The sequence below is a fragment of the Peromyscus californicus genome, unplaced genomic scaffold, assembly GCF_007827085.1.
Source record: "Peromyscus californicus insignis strain IS unplaced genomic scaffold, ASM782708v3 Scaffold_4__1_contigs__length_199733344, whole genome shotgun sequence".
Lineage (NCBI taxonomy): Eukaryota > Metazoa > Chordata > Mammalia > Rodentia > Cricetidae > Peromyscus > Peromyscus californicus.
In genome coordinates, this window is record NW_026294562.1 from 4,748,219 (window position 1) to 4,768,555 (window position 20,337).

Below are 20,337 nucleotides of genomic sequence, written 5' to 3' on the forward strand. Positions count from 1 at the left end.
ATCACTTTAGAAGAAAGATTGGGTATGGTGCCAAGATTGAGTGGCCACAGCCCTGGGTGAGGAAGCAAGCCCTCTGTGGTGGACCGACCTTCAGAAAGGGAGTTTCTGTATCACCAAAAGCTGGAAGAGTCTGAAGAAAAACCATGGCATAAAAACATCAGCTCTAACTAAAGTGTTCTCCAGTAAAATATTCAGTCTCTACGGAGCTCAAGGAAATACAATTTAGAATTAGTTATACCACAAGGTCTGTAGAAGACAGAGCAAAACACACTTTACAGTGAAATGGAACCCCACAGAAAACCATTTGCTACAATAAATATACTGAATTTAATCAAAATTACACTTAAAAATGCATTAGTTCAAATGTGGAACGAGTGACATAAATACCAGGTGGCAGGGCTCAGCCTGATATCAGAGATTCAAGTAGCAGGGGCTTTGAACACCATAAAAACAACTCGGGTACACGAGAACTCTGAGGAATAAAAAACAGATGGTCGACAAAGCTCCCACCTTCTCCAGGCTGGGTATTTAGGGTCAAGACAAAGACATCATGACATCAACATATCAGAAGTCTGCAAGACAAACCAAGAGGACGACACTGTCCAGATAAAACCCAAGGTCAGTTTCACTGTGTTAACTCAGATGTGCAAATCAGCAGATAAACAGTTTACAGAATTAATGTCACCACAGACCTGTCAGGTCTCGCTCCAAGACCAAGGGAACGCTGTGACAGCCCCAAAAGCAGAGGGAATCTGCTTTCTAGGACTAACTTCCCACAAGGCAGTGCAAAAGATTCTTGAAATTAGGTCAAAATTTCTCTGAAATGGATAGTTGGCCCCAAACCTTAGCCAAGGTAAATGCCAATGATCTTGAATGCAACAAAGTAAACATCAAAATATTTTTATGTGTTTCAGAAAAATGAAAATAGAAATGAAGACTTGGACAAAAGAAAAACTTAATAGCAAGAAAAATAAACCACCTGTTGTCATACAGGAAGAGATGAAGATCTGCCAGTTTTCAGGAAGTTCAATGTCCTGTCAGCATCTGCTGCCCCACATCTAAGCAGGCTGAGTGAAAGGTCATAATGCTCTCCTTCAGCTACGCAAACTCTGGGAAGTATGGACCGAGGGCTCCTGTGACCTCACAAAGCACATGCTGAAAGCCTACTGTATGGCATCTGGTGTGAAAGCAACTGGGAAGGAGCTGATTAAGGAACCTGTGCTCTTACGAGACTCCCGTCCTGTGGGCAGGTGAGCCCATCAACAGACTGCACGGAAGTGCAATGGGCACGAGAAGTCTTCAACAGAAAGGGCAGAAGCCCCGCACCCAGGCCTGACTTCAGTGCCTCTGGGCGGATAACAAGAGACAGTGTCTTAGGGTTTCTACTGCTGTGAGGAGATGCCATGAAAAGGCAACTCTTCTAAAGGATTTAACTAGGGGCTTGCTTACAGTTTCAGAGAGTTAATCCATTATCATTATAGGAAGGGGAATGGGGGAGCATGCTGATACTCACGGTGCTAGAGAAGTAGTGAAGAGCTACATCCTGATCCACAGGCAGAAAGAGAGTGCCTGGCCCTGGCATGGGCTTTTGGAGCCTCAAAGCCCACCTCTAGCCACTCACTTCCTCCAACAAGGCCACACCTTCTTATCCTTCTACTCTTTTTAAACAGTGCCACTCCCTGGTGAGTAAGCATTCAAATATATGAGCCTATAGGACTATCCTTACTTGTTCAAACCTCCACAGACAGTGTACAAAGGTGTGTCAGCCTGGCCCGGTCCAGGGATAGCACAGCTTAAGGTCCTCAGGATGTTTAGCAATCTTCTATCCCTCTCTCTTCTATCTTTCCAGGAGGCACTGCTCAACATTGCCATCACTTTCCCCAGGGGATGGAGTAGTCGGATGTGGCCCACTCAGCACAGCTGAGACATCCTGTGGTCTGCTCTTGTTCACACCCCAAGGTTAAGCTCCCTCTCCTGCACCTTTTCTTGATAGTCAATTCCAGCCATACCTCACTTTCAGTTTTTCAGACCCAACCATGTCCTTTTAAATCGATGCCTTTTATGAATGTGTTCTGCATTTCTTGGAAGAAGTTCCTCCCCGATCTAGAGTCTGTATTTCCTGCTTGGTGTGCTGTCACTTCAAGACGACTTCACCCCAAGTCTCAGCAGGCACCCCAAGTCTCAGCAGGCACCTTTCCAGGGGGTTTTCTCTAACCCATCCTCGCATAATCTTTCTGTGAACCACAGAATTCCCTGCCATGGTACCTTTATAGGTCATGGAACCTGAGCAGGGAGGGCAGAGTTCCCTGGGCCCTTCTGCTCCTTGCTGCAGACAACACAATGCATCTGATGTGTGATGCCCTTCCCCAGCTCCTTGCCACTGATGTGTGATGCCCTTCCCCAGAAGCACTTACCTTTCTGCTGCTCTGGCAAAATTCTCACAATCCCTTCCTGGCTTTCTCCTCAGAACTTTGTACTCTATGGGCCCCGAATTTACCTCGTTTTTTCCACTCTGCACCATTAACGTTTATGGTCCTAAGCATGACTCAAATTTTTTTTTATTATTGTTTGTTTTCTCCTCTAGATGGCAAAGAAATACTCAATGGTTTTCACCAAGATTTCTGTTTTAGGGATATCACGAAAGCAAACACCATAGCACACAGGCAGGAGATAAAAGATAACCAGGGAAGGTTGTTTCCTAAAGAGACGACGGTGAGGGGAAAAACACGGGTGGAGGGAAGGGGAGGGGAGACACCGGGGGGTTGGGGAGGAGAACCGATAACAGACGGGGCAGGACGGGAGGGAAGAGGAGGGTGGCAGATCTAGGGCGGCCCAGTCTGACTTGGGGACGAATGGTCACCAACCTGCTGTCACCTCTGCACCATGGACAAGAGTTGTGTCCACTTCCAAAGCAAGTGGCAAAGGAGCAAAGGGAAAGAGGCCCCAAAAGCTATGCATATGAGCAAGTCATGAAAAATGCTCACAGTAAATCTAACTCTCTCGTCAAACTTGATGTAAACACACACACAATTAATAAGTAAAAAACTAAAATCTTAAATGCTATCCCTACTAGAACACAATTTCAGAGATCTCCTGATTATTGGTAAAAACCCAGGCCAGGAATCAAATCAAACTAAGGCAATATGAGCTAAAAAGCCCTCAACCTACAGTGTTGCTTTATAACCTCTAATGATCATATTAGGACTAATCTGGAAAACAGACTCAGGAGGGACAGGAGGGAAGACCGAGATTAGCCAATGTGTTTCTAAATGAAAACTGCCCTTAGTGTGAAGTTAATGGAATGGCCTTGACAATGCGACCACCAAGCCTTGGGGGGTGAGGACACTGCTGGAGTCACTGCTCAGCTTGAGCCTGATACTCACTTTGGTCCACACTCTGCTTCTCGGCGTTCTGCTCATCTGGTCTCACACCATACCCCATTTCCACAAGCACATGGTCCAGCTGTTTTCCTAAAAGGTGATTAAGAAAATGTATCTCCACTGAGACACTATCTAAAGCATCACAGGCAGAGGAAAAGAGACAAGTCAATCACAGGTCTCAGACATTCTAACCCTCACACAGGCTTTGCTTCACCAGGCCAGTTATTACAGGCAAAATGACACTTGGAAAAAAATCGAAACAAAAATTCCCAGTTACTTGACCAAAATTTCATGAAAAGATTCATCTTCAAAATTCTGAATAATAAAGTCAGTTATTGCTCAGAAGCATGTTTAAATCAACCATTGTGTATGAGAAAAAACTAAAGGCACAAGATTATATGCCCAAAGCAGATCAGCCAACACCGACACAAACTCACATCCCAAAGCTTTAGTCACAACATGAAATATACATGTCAAAGAAACAAAAACAGATTTTAAACTGAATTTCAACAGGCAAGCTCCTGCTCTACTAAGTCACACATGCTATTGGGGTATTGTGTTTCCCAAAATATTGTGTACCTTAATAAACTTATCTGGGGTCAGAGAACAGAAAAGCCACTAGTAAGGCAGTGATAGCACACGCCTTTAATCCTAGCATTCCAGAGGCAGAAATCCATGAGTTCAAGGATAACAGACAGGCATGGTGACTCATCACGCCTTTAATCCCAGAAAGCAGCCTTTAATCCCAGGGAGTGGTGGTAGAGAGCAGAACGGTTTATAAGGCGTAAGGACCAGAAACTAGGAGCATTTGGCTGGCTAAGCATTTGGCCTGGTTAAGCTTTCAGGCTTTTGAGCAGCAGCAGTTCAGCTGAGAGCCATTGGGATGAGGACACAGAAGCTTCCAGTCTGAGGAAACAAGACCAACTGAGGAATTGGCAAGGTGAGGTAGCTGTGGCTCGTTCTGTCTCTCTGATCTTCCAGTATTCAACCCATTACCTGGCCTCGGGTTTGATCTTATTAATAAGAACTGTTAAGATTCATGCTACATGCTATCTATCCCTTCTCTGAGAGCACAGAGGGACAGTACCTGGGAAACTGAGGCAGTGAGCACTTAAATAGGAGCAGCCACTTTTCAAACAGATATAAACCACAAAGGAAGGGCAGGATTCCAGAGTGCATCCACTCTGCAACTTAAACACTAAGTACTAATGCCAGGTATGTCTGTGACGGCGCTTCAAGAAAATGCAGAGGGAATGAGAAGACTCAGAGCCCCTCATTAATTTCTCCCCGTGAAGGTGTAAAAGTCATTAGCAGAATATACATATATATATATATATATATATATATATATATATATATATATTATAATGACTACATTAAAAGGATAATAATATAGTTACCTCATACTAGCCCAAGTCTGGCCCTCTAAACCATCTAACTCCATAGAGTTCTGACAGACTGCTCAAACAAGGCACCTTTTTCATCACAATGGAAATGACTCAAGAGAGATGACTTGGCCTCATATCCACGGTTCTGTTGCTTCTCTGAGAAACACATGGGAACTAAATAGCACGAAAGACAGACCCCGATCTTACCTGAACTTTCTATCACAACATCGACTGCACAGGTGAGCACTCCCTCCTCTAAGACGTCCATGATTGTGACCGAGCAGTACTGCTCCAGGAGCAGAGCCTTGACAGACGCCACACAGGCTTCGCTCCACTCTCCCTCAGCTGGGATGACACCTGCCACAAAGCACTTTATGGCCTGAAAGATTTTGTGCAAATTACTCACAAAAATCAGCATTTTAGAATACAATTTTCTAATTAATTATTTAAAGAGTTGTTAAAAGAATTTATTTCATGGTCAAAAGAATTATCAAAAGCCTTCAATACTAATTAGGTAAAACATATATTGACCTCTTTGACTGGCAATGGTAACTGAAGCTTCAGAAATAAAAGAATAAAAATTTTACCTTTATTATATATCAATTCTGGCTTCTTTCCAATAATACACACACACACACACACACACACACACACACACAGAAATGACGAATTTTATAGAGCTGGTAAGATGTGCCTGAAAGAGTTACTTACAAGAGATGCTACTTAGAGAGGGACAGCAGGAAGAATGCAGCTACAGGGTAGTCATCCACCCGCCAGAGACGACAGTGGGCAGAGACAGGAAAACAGCAGCACACACTGCATCCAAGGAGCACAGGACAGACAGCTCCCGGGGACGAGGGCAGGGATTTACGAAGAAGAGACTCACAGAAGGAGGAAACAAGTCAATGCTCTTGTTTAGCGGGTGGATTCTGTCTATGGGAATTACTTCTTCATTTCCGTAATCAATGTACAAGACTTGAGCCTTCTTCTGTAACACATCAATGCCTTGTATTATCGCTCTGTTCCAGGTCTGCAAGGGAAATAGGTGACGCTCTGCTTTAAAACAGAAATTTCACAATCCTCGTCTAAGAAGCCATCAACTAGCCTAGAGTGCAGACAAATGAAAGGTTCCTATTTCCTCTGTAGGCACTCGAAGAGTCAATATCCTTTGGATGAGAAATCCCTAAAATGGTCTAATTAGGACACCTCAAGAGTTCTTCTAGCCCAGATGACTGTCACACACAGTCTCAGCCACACACAAGCGTGACTTTGAAGGCTAGCGAGCAGCAGGGACAGTCACTTGGGAAGGAAGCAGCAGAAGCCCGGTGGGTCAGTGCAGGGAGGAGTGTGACTAGGGCGACCCCAGCTTGCCCCAAGCCAGCTCCTGCAGCTTTAATGGCTTCAGTCTTCATGAAGTGGCCCCAACAAGGTAAGCTGAAGCATCGTCAGTGGTTACCTGATCAACCGTGTACTTGGCAACACACACTTCCCCCTTCACAGGAAGATAACCATCTTCAGGTACCGTATTTGCATATGTCTCTTTCAAGCTTGTAGAGAGTTGGTTCATGTGTTCGAAAACCTCCGAAGAATACAACTGGACATAAAAGTTACTTGGGTGCTTGAATTCAGTCACTGTGCCCTTTCAAAGACAGAAAAACACAAGTTCCTTAAATTTTATACCTACGATAGAGAAAAGTACTGCAGAGTTTTCATAATTTTCATTGATTTCATCAGGTGTGCTTAGTCACACTGTAAACTCAATGTAAGTAACAACAAACAAGGAATAAAACCCGGCAGTTCTGTAGCTCTCTCCATGTAAAGCAAAACAAATACCTTTACTTCCATGGTCTTCTTGAGTTGGAGACTTCTCAAGTCAGAAAGCATCACTCTCTCAGCACCAGTCGCCATGTCTCTAGTGACCCCAAGGGGACACTCACTCTGCTTGGGAAAAGCACACAAAGCTGTGACGACAGGCATAACTTTCGAAGGCATGGCGGCCACGAAGTCTCCACTTTAAGCATAAATAAGAAAGCACAGGAGCTGGGAAGGCCTCCAAGAACAACTATGAGCCACTTCCACAGGCAGGGAACACAACCCAGGGGTCCAAAGCAGGTGTGAGTGAGTGAGTGACAGGACAGACATCCTTCAGGCAGTTACACAGATTAATCCACCTAACACTGAAGAATGTTTATTTTGGTTTTTGAAATAGACTCTCACTCTGCAATGCAGACTGGCCTGAAATTATATAGCCTTAGCTAGCCTAGAACTCAAAGCTACCCTCCTGCCTCAGCCTCTTAAATGCTGAGTAGTTTGCAGGTGCAAGCCACTATACCTGGCAATATTTAAAAGTTTAAATGTCTACCTGTTAGTGTTTTATGAATACTGTAGTGGTTTTTTTTTTCAGTAGAAGGTAGTAGCAGCTACAGAGAGATGAGAATTCTCTATGAATATGAATTGGACACAATGGTAGCATGAATGCTTTGGTCCATGTTGTTACCTAAATGGGGGAGAGCTAACATAAAACTGAAGAGAGATAGGCCTAGAATGGAGACCCACAGATGGAGAACCTGTACCAGCGGGGCTGTAAAGCGAGGGCTCGGTAGAGTCCACATTTCATTACACAGAAACATGGCTGTCTCAACAACATTTTGAGGAAAGACTGGAAATAAGCAATTCTCAAAAGCCCCAAGAAGCCACCCCACCCTACCCCACCCCTACTGGAAATTACTAAGGTTTTGTTTTGTTTAGAAATAAACACAGGCATGCTGCGTAAGTTCAAACATCTTAGCTTGCTTGAGTCCTCTTCATAAAGGAGTTGTTTGAAATCTACCTCAATGCTAAAACATGTCCTACCTCATTTTTCACTTCAGTGCTCTTCGTTTCAAACGGTGATTTATTATCTTCAAGCTTGTGCAAACTGAAATAAGACAACTGATTATAATATTTACAGTACAAAGAAACTGTAAGAAAGGGGTCATAAATCTCAATTTTGTTAAAATTCTCAATCAACAGAATTGAGGAAAGCAAAACTTGCAGAGAGCGATGTTGATAGCAGAGAATAGTAGCCCGAGAGGACACGGACACTCCACCTGAGCGTGTGCAGTGTGGCCTCTAAAGGCCCCAATGAGAAGGCCTAGAGCAGCCCAGGCTTTGGTGTCCTTGTCTATGAAATACGGACAGTCCCTGCATCCCATAGACAACTGTTGCAGAGACTAGACCACACCTCATGAGTCACGGTGAGGGTGCAACACCAACACCCAGGAACATACACATGACAACAAGTGGGCACCGTGAAATTCTAGCATCAGAAATTCAGATGAGGAGCTGGCAAGTTGGCTTAGCAGTTAAGAGCATTTGTTCTTGCTAAGGACCCAGGTTTAATTCCCAGCACCCACATGGAAACTCACTACTTCCTCAAGCATCAGACACACATGTGGTATACACACACACACACACACACACACACACACACACACACACACACACACACACACACACACACAAAATAATAAAATGAATCTGAAATAAAGATTCACTTGCGGTTCTAAATCTTGCTAAGCACTAGCTAATGCTTCAGACTTGCAAGCAGGCAAAACACCACCACGCACAGGGCTTGGGTTTGCTTCGTTCAGGAAACCCTCATTTATCAGAACATGCGCTCACTGTTCCCAGAGGGGAACCAACAGTGCTCACCTTTGCTGTACAGGTCTGCAGATGGTGCTGTGGGAAGACCAGTCCCTCCTCTGGCACGCTGTGGAGCAGTAGTATGTCTGCTTGCACTGGGAACACCTCAGTGAGCCTGTGGAGCACAGCCAGCCTCAGTCTGAGGCACTGAAGAGGGGGCTGGAGTGATACCTCAGTGGTTATGAGCAATGACTGCTCTTCCAAATGACCCAGGTTCAATTCCCATCACCCACATGGTGGCTTACAACCCTCTAAATAACTTCAGTTCTAGTGGATAGCCTGCCCTCTTCTAGTTTCCTCAAGCAATGTATCATGTATATGGAAAACAGACACATATGGGCAAAATATCCACACATAAAATAAAAACCGATCATTTTAAAAATATATTTACACAAAACACTTGAGAGCTGAGGTTGGCCAGACATCACTGTGCTAATCATTGAGGAAGACTGTGCAGACACCAGGCTGCTCAGGGTCAGGCCCTGGGAAGAATTTTCAGGCTCTCTCAAATGCAGAAAGAAAAACAACAAGGCTGAGAGTGAGCTCAAGTTCAGGCTGGAGATGCAGACTTCCAGAGGACAGCCTGGAACACACACTGCAAAATGAGAAACGGAGGCACAGGGGTGCCAGGGTGGAAAGACAAGGCGGGCACAGGAAATGATTTTCATGTGTCATTAAAAACAAAATAGTGAAGGTTACACCTGGGGAAACAGGGACACTTTTGAAATAAAATCCTATCAGCCTCCAGGGGGAAGGAAAACAATCTAAAACTAAGAAACAAAAAGATCTTAAATGCTTCAACTCTAAAAATGAAAAAAACTGCATGTCCAAGTAGCCAGTAAGCTTATGGAAAAGTTGTTAAAGATGGCAGGTCCCGAGGAGCCGACAAACCAGAACAATGAGCCACATGTCTACTCCTGGGCGGACACCCCGAGGCCTACACAGCCTGGGGCAAAGGTGCCGAGAGCTCTACCCACCAGAGCCCAAAGCTAGACACGAGCACAACATCTCTTACCAAGAACAGACAGACAACCTACCAAAATACCACATTCTACACGGCAAAGGTGTACTGCCACCTGTTGTTCATTTTAGCAAATCAACTGCAAAACACTAGGATACAATCATACAATTACTACTTCAACAAACATTAGTAATTGATAGATACATTGACAGATTAACCTGATAACCACTCTAAATGGAATGAAATGTGAACAAATGGGCCCATGGCTGTGTAACTCCATTTATGTGACAGTGTACAACACAATGGGGGGGGGGGGGAATAGAATGATAGGGACGGGACAAGAAAGCAGGTTCCAAGGCTACAGAAATCTTCTGGCTTGATTAAGATGTGTGTTTGTGCATTTCAGGACATGTAATCTTTTTTAAAAATCGTAAGATTAATAACTCAGTGAGAAAGCAGGGGGAACAGGAAGGTATGAAGATCAGCAGGCTGTTGGAGATGAACGGGCAGACAACATTACATACACCATTATAGTCATGTGTTTAATGCTCATCATAATAAAACATTCCTAAATGCACAGAAAGACCATCCTGTGGGCATCAAAAGTAAACTTGCTTACCAAACAGACCACAGCGGTGGCAGGTTGTTGACCGAAGGGGTGGTCCTAAAGAGTTGAAGAGTGCTGGATTATTTACAGACAAGGCATTCTCAAACAACTTGTGGGATTTTTTTGATTTTTCAGGAGACACGTTATTGTTGGGCTTCTATGAAGAACAAAGAACAGCAATATTAGAATGTCTCTTTAGCTCTACATGTGGGACTGCCTCGCTGGTAACAATGTGGATAAGACTTTTACATACAACTGAAACCCTAAACTTAGCATACAAAGCAAGCATAAGGTCAACTCTGAAAGGGAGCAGAGAAGCACTAACTATGCTCAATTGATAAAATGATGACCCTCCCCCCCCCGTTTTATGTATATAATGTAAAATTTACAGTAACCACTAGGAAACCTATTCAGAGATATGTACCAATCAAAACAAAGTTATGAAGTGTTCAATTAACCCACAAGAATGCAGGGGAGACATGGGTGGCAGAAAGAAGATAAACTTTCAATATGGGTAAACGGATTAACGAGAGGTCACTGAAATATATCTTGCGTAAGAAATTCAAGTAGTAAAAAGATGAAACATTACCTCATGAACGTGAATTAACAGAGACCAGGGGACAGTGTATTACTATCAGATAAAAGATTACAAAGGAGAGAGAATTTCCACAGAGGATGGAATATGACCAAACAGTCAATCCTCAAGACGACCTCACAACCCTAGGCTTGTAAGGGGTCAACAGCAAAGCTCCACGATATGAAGTATAACTGAGAAGAGCAAAAGTCAGTGAGTACAGCTGGAGATGGAAATGTTCACTGCCAACAACTGACGGACTAGACCGAAGAACAACAAGAATCAGAACTCGGCATCGCCGTCAGTCAACAGGCCCTGGTAGGGATGCACATTTAGCCACTGTAACCAACAAAGGCAGAACACGCATTCTCTTCAAGTGCTAACAGAATACTAACAGCAAGCCTGTAACCTAACTGTAAAGACTTGAGGGATGGGGCACAGCTCAGAGACGTATGTCTCCTGTGCTTACCATTCAGGAGAGCCAGGTTCCATCTCCAGCACAAGAAAAGGAGCATGGAGCTAAGAAAGGATGGTGGAAATAGAAATCACACAGAGATTTCTCCAACCACAATAAACTCTAGTCGGAAATGAGCACTTAGAAGGTAATAAGTTCATTATGCCAAACCCTTGGAAACTCAAAAACAGTCTTCTAAATAATGTGTGGGTCTCAGAGGATGAGTTAAGCCAACTGGACAGGAAAAAAAATACAAGTTATCAAAACTTATGGGACACTGTCAAAGCTCCATTGAGAGAAAAATCAAGAGCACCACATGAACGAAAGTGCCAAGTCAATGACTTGATATCTCCAAGTAAAATAAATAAAATGGAATACAACTGGACGACATACCCTACAAACATAACTAATCCAGAACAGACTGAACTCAGCATACATAAACATTGACTACATAAGTAATACAGACCAGTTTTTAAAATTTATAAACAAACACAACATGAAATACTTTGAACAGAGTTATAGATATTAAGGAAATTCCATCACAGTTTAAAGCCCCCCCCCAAAAAAATGACAAAATTTTCACTAGAGAATTATACCAAATATTTCAGTAACAAAAATAATGTACTGTGTCTTTTTGAGGAAACAGAAGAGAATACTTTTATTGAGGTCAATATTTCATTGACATCAACCACACAAACCAGTAAAAAGTTAATATCCCATGACCACATGGTATTTATTTCAGAGGTACAATTAAGATATTAATGTAACCTGCAAAAATAACAGACTAAACTATCAGTCACTATATTAATTATAGTAAATATATTTGATTCCAAAAATAAATGACTTCAACAAAGACACAAGATGGAGTAGAAAGCCCTAATGTTTCTGCTTCTTAGCAATAAACTCAAGGACACATAAATGTAATCACTCAAAAAGCATTCTTCAGCATAAATCTAACACAGACTGAACACACAGACGCTGAAAACCGCAGAGTGAAAGAAATCAAAGACTACACAAATGGAGACACGTGTGTCTCCATCAGAAGGCTGAGTACAGAAAAGGTGTCTAACTCTCCATCAGATGACAGGTTTAATGCTGTTCTGGCCATAACCAGAACAGTATTACTTTGTAGATATGGGAGCAAGATTATTTGAATCAATCGTGTGAAGGCAAAGAAACTTTTCTTGAAAAGCAAAATAAAGTTGAATGATCAGTGCAATTTTAGGACTTCTCTGGCTATGGGACCATGGTGTTGGCTGGAGGACAGAAAATGAATGGAAAGCCATGAGGAGCAGAGATGCTCTGCGGCGTCTAGAACTTCAGACTATCCTCCAATGACTTGACTCACTCTCAATCAAGAAAAGCTAACCTTCCCACAAACAGCACCCAGGACAACAGGATACCTACAAATAAGACTAACCACAACCCAAGCTCCTTAAACAAAATTAGCTCAAAAGAGATCAAAACACAAAACCATGAAACATTCTCAAGAGGAACATGTCTGAGTGATCTAGAGTAGCAAAGAGTTTGCAGTCTTAACACCCAAGGTCCAACACTCACAGAAGAATCTGATCACCAGATATCTTCTAAATGAAGCCTTTTGTTTCGCAAAAGGCTTCAACAGGAGATGAAAAGACAAGGCTGGAGGCAGGAGCAAGGCCAGACAAACCATGCTTCATTTAAAACAAACAAACAAACTTGGATTCTGAAGCATAAAAAGAATTTTCAAAATTTAAGTTAAAACACTTAAACAACGGGCTGGAGAGATGGCTCAGAGGTTAAGAGCACTGGCTGTTCTTCCAGAGGTCCTGAGTTCAATTCCCAGCAACCACATGGCGGCTCACAACCATCTACAATGAGATCTGTCTCCCTCTTCTGGCCTGCAGACAGAACACTCACTGTATACATAATAAATAAATAAATCTTTAAAGAAAAAAAAAGACAAATTAGAAAATGGACAAAAGCCAAACATTTCTCCAGTATATCACTAACTTTTCATCACATAATAAAATATTAAAAAATCCAGCCCAATCTCCAAGGAATTACTCAGAGAGAGAAAAGCATGTAATAGAATTCCACTGAGAAAACATTCTCAAAATGACAAAACTGTAGAACTCTGGATCCATTGAGCAGTTGCTGGGGTTCAAGGAAGGGCAGAGCCTGTGGAGGCGGCCACAGAAAGGCATGGAAGGGACCCTGTGACGATAGCATTGTTCTCTATTAGTGCAGGCTATGATCCTGGAGGTCCCCAAATAAAGGTTACACAGGACCTCACTCTAACCCTAACACCTGCCTGCATGGGAACCTACAGTTAAACAAAAGGACTTTTCCCTAAGAAAGGTTCTAGACTAGAGAGAAGTAAACTTGACCTTGAATCCTAACAAAAAGAAAAATGCCTCTTTACCAGCACAGTCCAAAAAATGTCAGGATGGAAAAAAGAAACTTACAGTTTTTACTTGGTTGGGTGGTGAACTGTTTTCAAGGCTTAATGGTGACACTGGGTTTCCTAGGAGAGGAAAACACAATTCCTATCAAATGCCAAAATACTACTTTTCACCTCTGATAATGTAAAATAGCAACTCTGTGAGGCCCAAACAGTAGCTCTCCCCCTAACAACCTCCCAGCTACACTACAAAAAAGCAAACGACATCTTCCTTTCTCTGGCAGAAAGTAAGAATTTGCTAGGGTTGCAGGTATGCATATCATTTCTTGACTCAATAGTCAAGCTTCTCCCACTGTGAACCTTTCTCCAGTCAGAAAGTAGACACTCTCACACCTTTTGACGACTACAATTTTGCAGTTCTGAAATGAATAACCTAACAAGGTAGTTGGACTCCTGCATGCTTTCTCCTCTACACGCAGTCACCCATGACGTACTGCTTTTAAGTATCTCAAAAGAATATGGCCTCGACAGGAAAGGATCGACAAATGCTCTTCTCAGATAACTGTTAATGCTTCTCCTCTAATCGCACATCAGTACTCAGATGAAGATTAAGAATTAGTGCTAATATACAGGAGGATTAAACAGGGAGGGGAGAGGGATTAAGGAGGGAGAGGAGAGGAACAACTCACACTATGGGCCATTTGAGGGGTTGTACGGAAACCTACCACTGTAAAAGCTTCTTAAAATATATACATGTATAAAAGAAATCAAAATGGAGTCACCAAACATAACAGGGAGGCAATGCCCCAACTTTAACCACCACGAGAGATCTCCAGTGCCAGGGATGGATTACATCTAGTTGAGTCGTTGGCCAAGTGACTCCATGGAAAATTTCCAAACATCTTGGGGTATTTAAGACTACTGGTTACTCTCCACAAATTGATGGTAAAACCCTACTACTTAAGACAACACTTACATATCATTGAACACAGACAAGTCAAGCTGGAGCCTAACTACAGCCTTCACCCTGACTGACTAGTGTTCATGGTACTAGGAGGTACCCTGCACATTACCAGAGGGGAAAGGAAAACCACCAGCCCAGCTACAAACCCTGAAGTCTACGACAGTTGACCTGCCTTCAGGATACACTGATGTGAAAGTGGCACAAATATACTGTGAGAATAACCAACTAACTACTCATTGATTGGGATTTAAGGCCCACTCCATGAAATGGAGTCCATGCTTGACACTGCCCAGGTGGCCAAGAAGTTAGGAAGGCCATGGACCGAGGGGGAAAACAAATATTACTGTTCTGCTAGAGGAGCATAGCAATAAAATAACTCTTAACATTCTTCTATACCCAGAGATCAGGGCCTTGTTCAGCCACCTTGTTCAGAGAAGCCCCGTAGAGCAGATGGGAACTAATACGGCATCCCACTTTGAGATACTGGGTCCTAAATGGGATGTCTTTCTCAAACTCCTCTCCTCAGGGCTCAGAGATCTGTGAGGAAGAGGAAGTGGAAAGATTCTAAGAGCCAGAGAGGATGAAAGACACCAAGGAAACAGACACCTGCTGACACACATGTGAACTCAGAGATGGTAGCAACATTCACAGGGCCTGCACAGGTCCAAGCCAGATGGAGTCTCAGCCCTGAGAGGCGGAAGTGGACAGGATTTCCATTCCTAACCAAGAAGCTATCTGTAACAACTGACATCTGTCTCCTTACAAAGGAATCTGACTGGGTAATTAACCACATGGGAGGGCAGCCTCAGGCCAGCAGTCGATGTCAACACAAAGTGGGTTCCATGGTATGCCTGTGGATGTTTTCTCAAGTTGCTTTGTGTGTGTGTGTGTGTGTGTGTGTGTGTGTGTCTTACTAATCTTTTGCTTATATATTATGGTTCCTGATTTTGTTTATGAGTTTTGTGAGTTTCTTGTGCTTTAAAAAAAATCTGGTTTGACTGTTTTCTAAAGAGATAAGAGAAAGTGTGCAGTTGGGTAGGTGGATCTGGAAGGAGTGGCAAGAGGGGAAACCATATTCAGAATACGTTAGATAAGAATTTAATATATATATATTATATATTAAATATATAATATATATATATTATATATATAAATACAGTGTGGAGCCCCAGACCATGTCAGTAACTTCTAAGGTTGCACTAGAACCAGTGGCTTCAGTTCACACTTCCGTGGAGAACACTGGAGTTGTCCAATGTTGGCATGTCAACATGTCCGATGTTGATGTCCAATGTCAGCAATACCATGCATGAAGCTCTTAAAGGTACATATGCCTGAGATTCCAATTTACCTTAACAGTGTTTTCACTTAGTGCAAAATATTTTCTGTTGCCCTTGCAATAACGAACTCTGTTAGCTGTTTGCCAAATGTTTTCTCAAAACTTAAGTCTGAAGGAGGCCTGGCATCTGTTTTCAGGTTACAGTCCTATGCTTTCCATAAATTGGGAGCATTCCTTTCTTCCTTGTACAAAATACAAAAAAGATACTTCTACACAAAACATTAAGGTTTAACATGGTAATTTTCATTATTCCATAGAAAGTATTTTTTTTTTTTTAACAAAACTGGCATTTCTGGGTTTGCTTACTAGTTTATGGCAATGAAAACATTCAGGGACCACTAACCCAGGCTGGTGCTGGACCTAACTGAGCTGTGAGGTAAATGCAGTTCATACATCCTTAGTTTTGACTTAAAGGCTTCCTAGAGTCCAAGGGTCACACTTTGGACTGGATTAACACAGCATTAAAAGAGCACATCTCACACACCCAGGAACTAAATCCTACTAGGCCCTCCTCTCAAAGAGAAAGCTTTCAGAATCAGGGAAAAAATTATTTTAAAGCAAATCACATGAAACTATTAACATTGTAACTACATGTCTGTGGGCTACTATGTGCAAGACAGTTTTAAGTCAATTTCACAATTCCCATTACAAAACACCACAATCCATCCTTTCCACATCCCTGGGGAAGGTCATCTGTAGTCATTCCCTTCTGTGGAATCTTTTCTGCGATTAATGAAGCCAAGGACACTCCTTGGTAGTTGCTTTCCATCTAAATAATAATTGGATGCAAGAACTCTTCTGTAGTCATTTGGCACTGTTATCCCACTGGCATTTAGTCTTACATGAAGTCAAACAATCCATCAGAATCGCGGAGGAAGGGTGCAGTTCTCACTCACCTGTTGGTAATATCTTCCTGTCTCCTTTGGTCCCACATACTTCTCCACTGATACAAGCGGGGTTTGAAGAGATCACCGAATTGTCTTCCTGACTAGATAAATACGGTTTGCTTTGCTCACAAAGCAAGAAACTGTTCTTTTTATTTCCACTCTCTGGGCTTTTCAGTCTGAAATTGGGATGGTTATGCTGTGCTACAGGGCTTCTTAGTGAGTCCTGTGGTGGAAGCTTGCTTTCCTTTTTCTCAAAATTAAATGGCTCTGCCATTTTACAAGTAGAGGCTTCCAAATTATTTCGTGGCATCATATTAGGTGGCAAGTTAACATTCATTGAAGTCTGAGGAAAGAAATATATTCAAGAAGTGAATTGTCAAAGTAGAACTATAAACCCAGGGGACTGTTTTTAAACATTTTATATCAGATAATTCCTATAAACAATACCATGCAGACTTAACCTTGCTATCAAAATCTGGAATACAGTACACAAATATTTATTTATAAGTATAAATTCCAGGCTTGGTAGACTCACTTACACCCACTCGAGCATGAAAAGTGTCGTCTCAGAGATCCACACCATTCTTTACTCTGAAGTACCAGGAACAGAAAAGCCGTTTCACAACTGAAAACACTATTTCCTGTGTGAAGCCTACTTCTTCCTAGTGGAGTATGATACAGTCTATCGCTTAAATCATGCTGCCACTCACTCTGCTTCCTATCTTTTGCCATGCCGACTCTAACATCATGAACTACCACTTATCCCGAAGGCCCTGCCTCTCCCACCTGCCTGGTCATCAGAGCCATCTTGCCCAACTCCTCTCAGCTGACCCCTATTTTCTCTGATTTCCTCAAGCATTCTGCTTTGACAATCTCCAGCTGAGCTTCATAAGCTGAAAATAAAAATGTATTTCTTTAAGGACCTATGTGTGTAGCTTCCTCTGAAAATGAGTGACTTGCTGCAAGTTTTCCATGCTGCAGTGGCTGCAAGGGCCTGGGAGGCACACCTGCCCGTACACTGCTGGCTCGAGGTTTTTCTGTCACCCTAAGGACGCCGACTGCACTCACTGCCTGGAGGGAAGCCCCTGCAGCAGAACCACAACTCTTCTTCTTGGCAGTGACATGTACCATGCAGGTGAAACTGCCTATTCTTCCAAAACCTCCAAAGGGAGCAGAAGCCAGAAACAAGATGTCACTTAAGGTGGCTTTGAACAAACAAACAGCAGAAAAATGCTTTTGTATCCTTAAACTTCTATCTATTGTTTTAAATTAGATATAGTTTAATACAATCCTGACAATAGGAGATAATGAATTTGGGAGCCATGAAAACAACGCATCCACAGAAAAGGTTTTCTGAACATGCAACATCCAAAAACACTAATTCAGATTCAAATATGCAGAAATCCAAGGTATTTCTGATACTTTCCAGTGCCTCAGTGGTCCTCATCTTAACATACACCATGTATAATCTATGCTGTGAATGCCCTCAGTCTGGCATGCCAGCAAACACTGCCCCAAACACCCCAGCCTAGACTTGAGACAGTTTTCCTCCTCCAAGCTGGCTCTTGCCTCCTTGGTGGCCTTGTGCATTTCAGGAGACATTCTATGCAAAAGGAAAGGCTGTTTTAGAGCTGCAAAACTCAGTGGTTCAGAAGAGCAAGAGCTCTGAAATCAGATCCAAGCCCTACCTTCCTCATTTAGCGATGCTATTTTGCTCAAACCATTTCATCTTTCTAGGATTTAGTGATTATAAAACGCAGACAGACGTAGCAACTTCCTCAACACTAATCATGAGGATTGGACAAGGGACTGGAGGTAAACCACCCAGGGCAATGGAGGCTGCTCTACAACACTCTCCTCCCTGCAAAGAGCAGCAAATAACTCACTCAGGACACGGACGGACGGGGACACACACAAACGGCAATCACTCCATCACAGATACACACTCCAACTTTTCTGTGTGTCATGAGGAAGGAGTTTGCAAGACTTTGTTTGCTGGCCTTGAACTTGCCATCCTTGTGCCTCGACCTCAGTGCTGGGATTTCAGTGGTAAACCGTTATACCCAGGGGAATTTGCATGTTTAAAATGGAAGTAATTTCCGGGTTAAAGTATATTTCTTTACTTCTAAATGTAAGTGACTGGTAAATTGAACCAACTTGTCATCCCTCCACCCACCATACCCGACTCGGGCCCAGCACCCACTTCAGAATCCGGGTCAGATACCTAATTCTGCAGTTCCTGCGTTTCAGGGAAACAAAGACATCTGATTGCTTTAACTCCAGAGGCTCAACAGGGGAAACTAATTTACAGCTGGGGCCCTGGAAAAGCCAAGTGCCAAGAAGAGCGATTGGCACACAGCGGATGCATTAACGAGTGCTCCGGCTTATACCCTGGTGACCCTGCAGATGCTATAGGAGGCAAGAGGGTTTAGGAAAGATCTAAGGAGTACAAGCAAACAGCGCTCCAGTGTGACTTCAAAGTACTGAATCCACAGGTCTTTGGGTGAAAAGAAAAACAAATAAACCAAACAGCTTTGGACACTTTGTTTCCAAACTGAGCACAGGGCCCCTGCTTGCCCACACCCCAGTTCCTGGGCACTGGGTCCCTCTAACGCAGTCAGGATCCAGCCACACCCAAACCTATTGGCAAAGCTCTCCCATGTGCAGGTCCTGTGCCCGCTCAACGCCCGACTTAACGCCCGACCTCAACGTCTAGCTCACAACTTCCGGCTCCCAACGACCCAAGCCCGAGGCCACCTTGACGCCGCGCTCCTGCGCCCTGGTGCCCGGGCTCCTGACCTGGAGAGAGCGGAAAGGGCCGCTGACCCCGACTTGTCTCGGGAGCCTGGTCGTGCTGGCATTTGCCATACCCCGAGAGCCAGGAGCTCCACCCGCGCTCACCTCGCCTGGGCCGCCCAAGGCCGCTCTCGTGCCTGCGGCTGGCCCCCGCGCCTGCGCGGTCCGCGCCCACGTGCGCCCGCCCCGCCCCCGCGGCCAGGGCTGCAGGTGCTGCGAGGCTGCCCTGATGGGAAGCAGGTGCTTGCGCCGTGCAGGCTCGCGAGGGCGGGACTTTTCTAGCTTTCTCTAGAAAGGTGTCGCGGGAGCACCAGGGGCAAATTCGAGAGACTTTTGGGGTGTGTGTGTGTGTGTGTGTGTGAAACTTTACTAACAAATTCAAAAGAACGGCATCTCCACGTGTCTGTCGGCCACTTTCATTTGTCAATCTTGTCTACTTTTTTTGTTTTTTGTTTTTTTTTGGTTTTTCGAGACAGGGTTTCTCTGTGTAGCTTTGCGCCTTTTCCTGGAACTCGGTCTGTAGACCAGGCTGGCCTTGAACTCACAGAGATCCGCCTGCCTCTGCCTCCCGAGTGCTGGGATTAAAGGCGTGCGCCACCACCGCTGCCTGGCTTGTCTACATTTTCATCCCAGTCACTTCTTGAGTGTTTAAAAGCATTGCCCAGATTTATGTCTATATTCTTTTTACATTTTCATTTATTTTGTGCCATGGCACATATGTGGAAGTCAGGGGACAACTTTTGGGAATCAGTTCCCTTGTTTTGTTTTGGGTTTTTTTTTTTTGGACTGTGTCTCACTATGGAAGCCCTGACTGGCCTGTTGTTTGCTATGTTGACGGAGCCATCACTGAACTCACCACAGATCCACCTGCCTCTGGCCCTTACTATGTTGACCAGGCTGGCCACGAACTCAGAGATATCCCC

At 43.6% G+C, this 20,337-nt stretch overlaps 1 protein-coding gene across 5 annotated transcripts in view; it reads right to left on the minus strand.

Annotated features, from left to right (window-relative positions):
- The window catches only part of Tdrd1 (tudor domain containing 1), a 46,027-nt gene that overhangs the window by 24,021 nt on the left and 1,669 nt on the right, over nt 1-20,337 (minus strand). For 3 of the 5 annotated variants that reach the window (XM_052761400.1, XM_052761402.1, XM_052761398.1), the window contains exons 2-11: nt 16,628-16,961; nt 13,496-13,554; nt 10,033-10,177; nt 8,462-8,567; nt 7,622-7,685; nt 6,602-6,709; nt 6,225-6,407; nt 5,655-5,798; nt 4,976-5,147; nt 3,384-3,470 (exon numbers count right to left, since the gene is read on the minus strand). In XM_052761400.1, the coding sequence (XP_052617360.1) occupies nt 3,384-3,470; nt 4,976-5,147; nt 5,655-5,798; nt 6,225-6,407; nt 6,602-6,709; nt 7,622-7,685; nt 8,462-8,567; nt 10,033-10,177; nt 13,496-13,554; nt 16,628-16,955 (1,396 nt within the window). In that variant the 5' untranslated portion in view covers nt 16,956-16,961. Of the gene's footprint in view, nt 1-3,383; nt 3,471-4,975; nt 5,148-5,654; nt 5,799-6,224; nt 6,408-6,601; nt 6,710-7,621; nt 7,686-8,461; nt 8,568-10,032; nt 10,178-13,495; nt 13,555-16,627; nt 16,962-19,519; nt 19,563-20,337 lie in introns of those variants that run through there. The other 2 variants (XM_052761401.1, XM_052761399.1) reach the window with 2 other exon arrangements.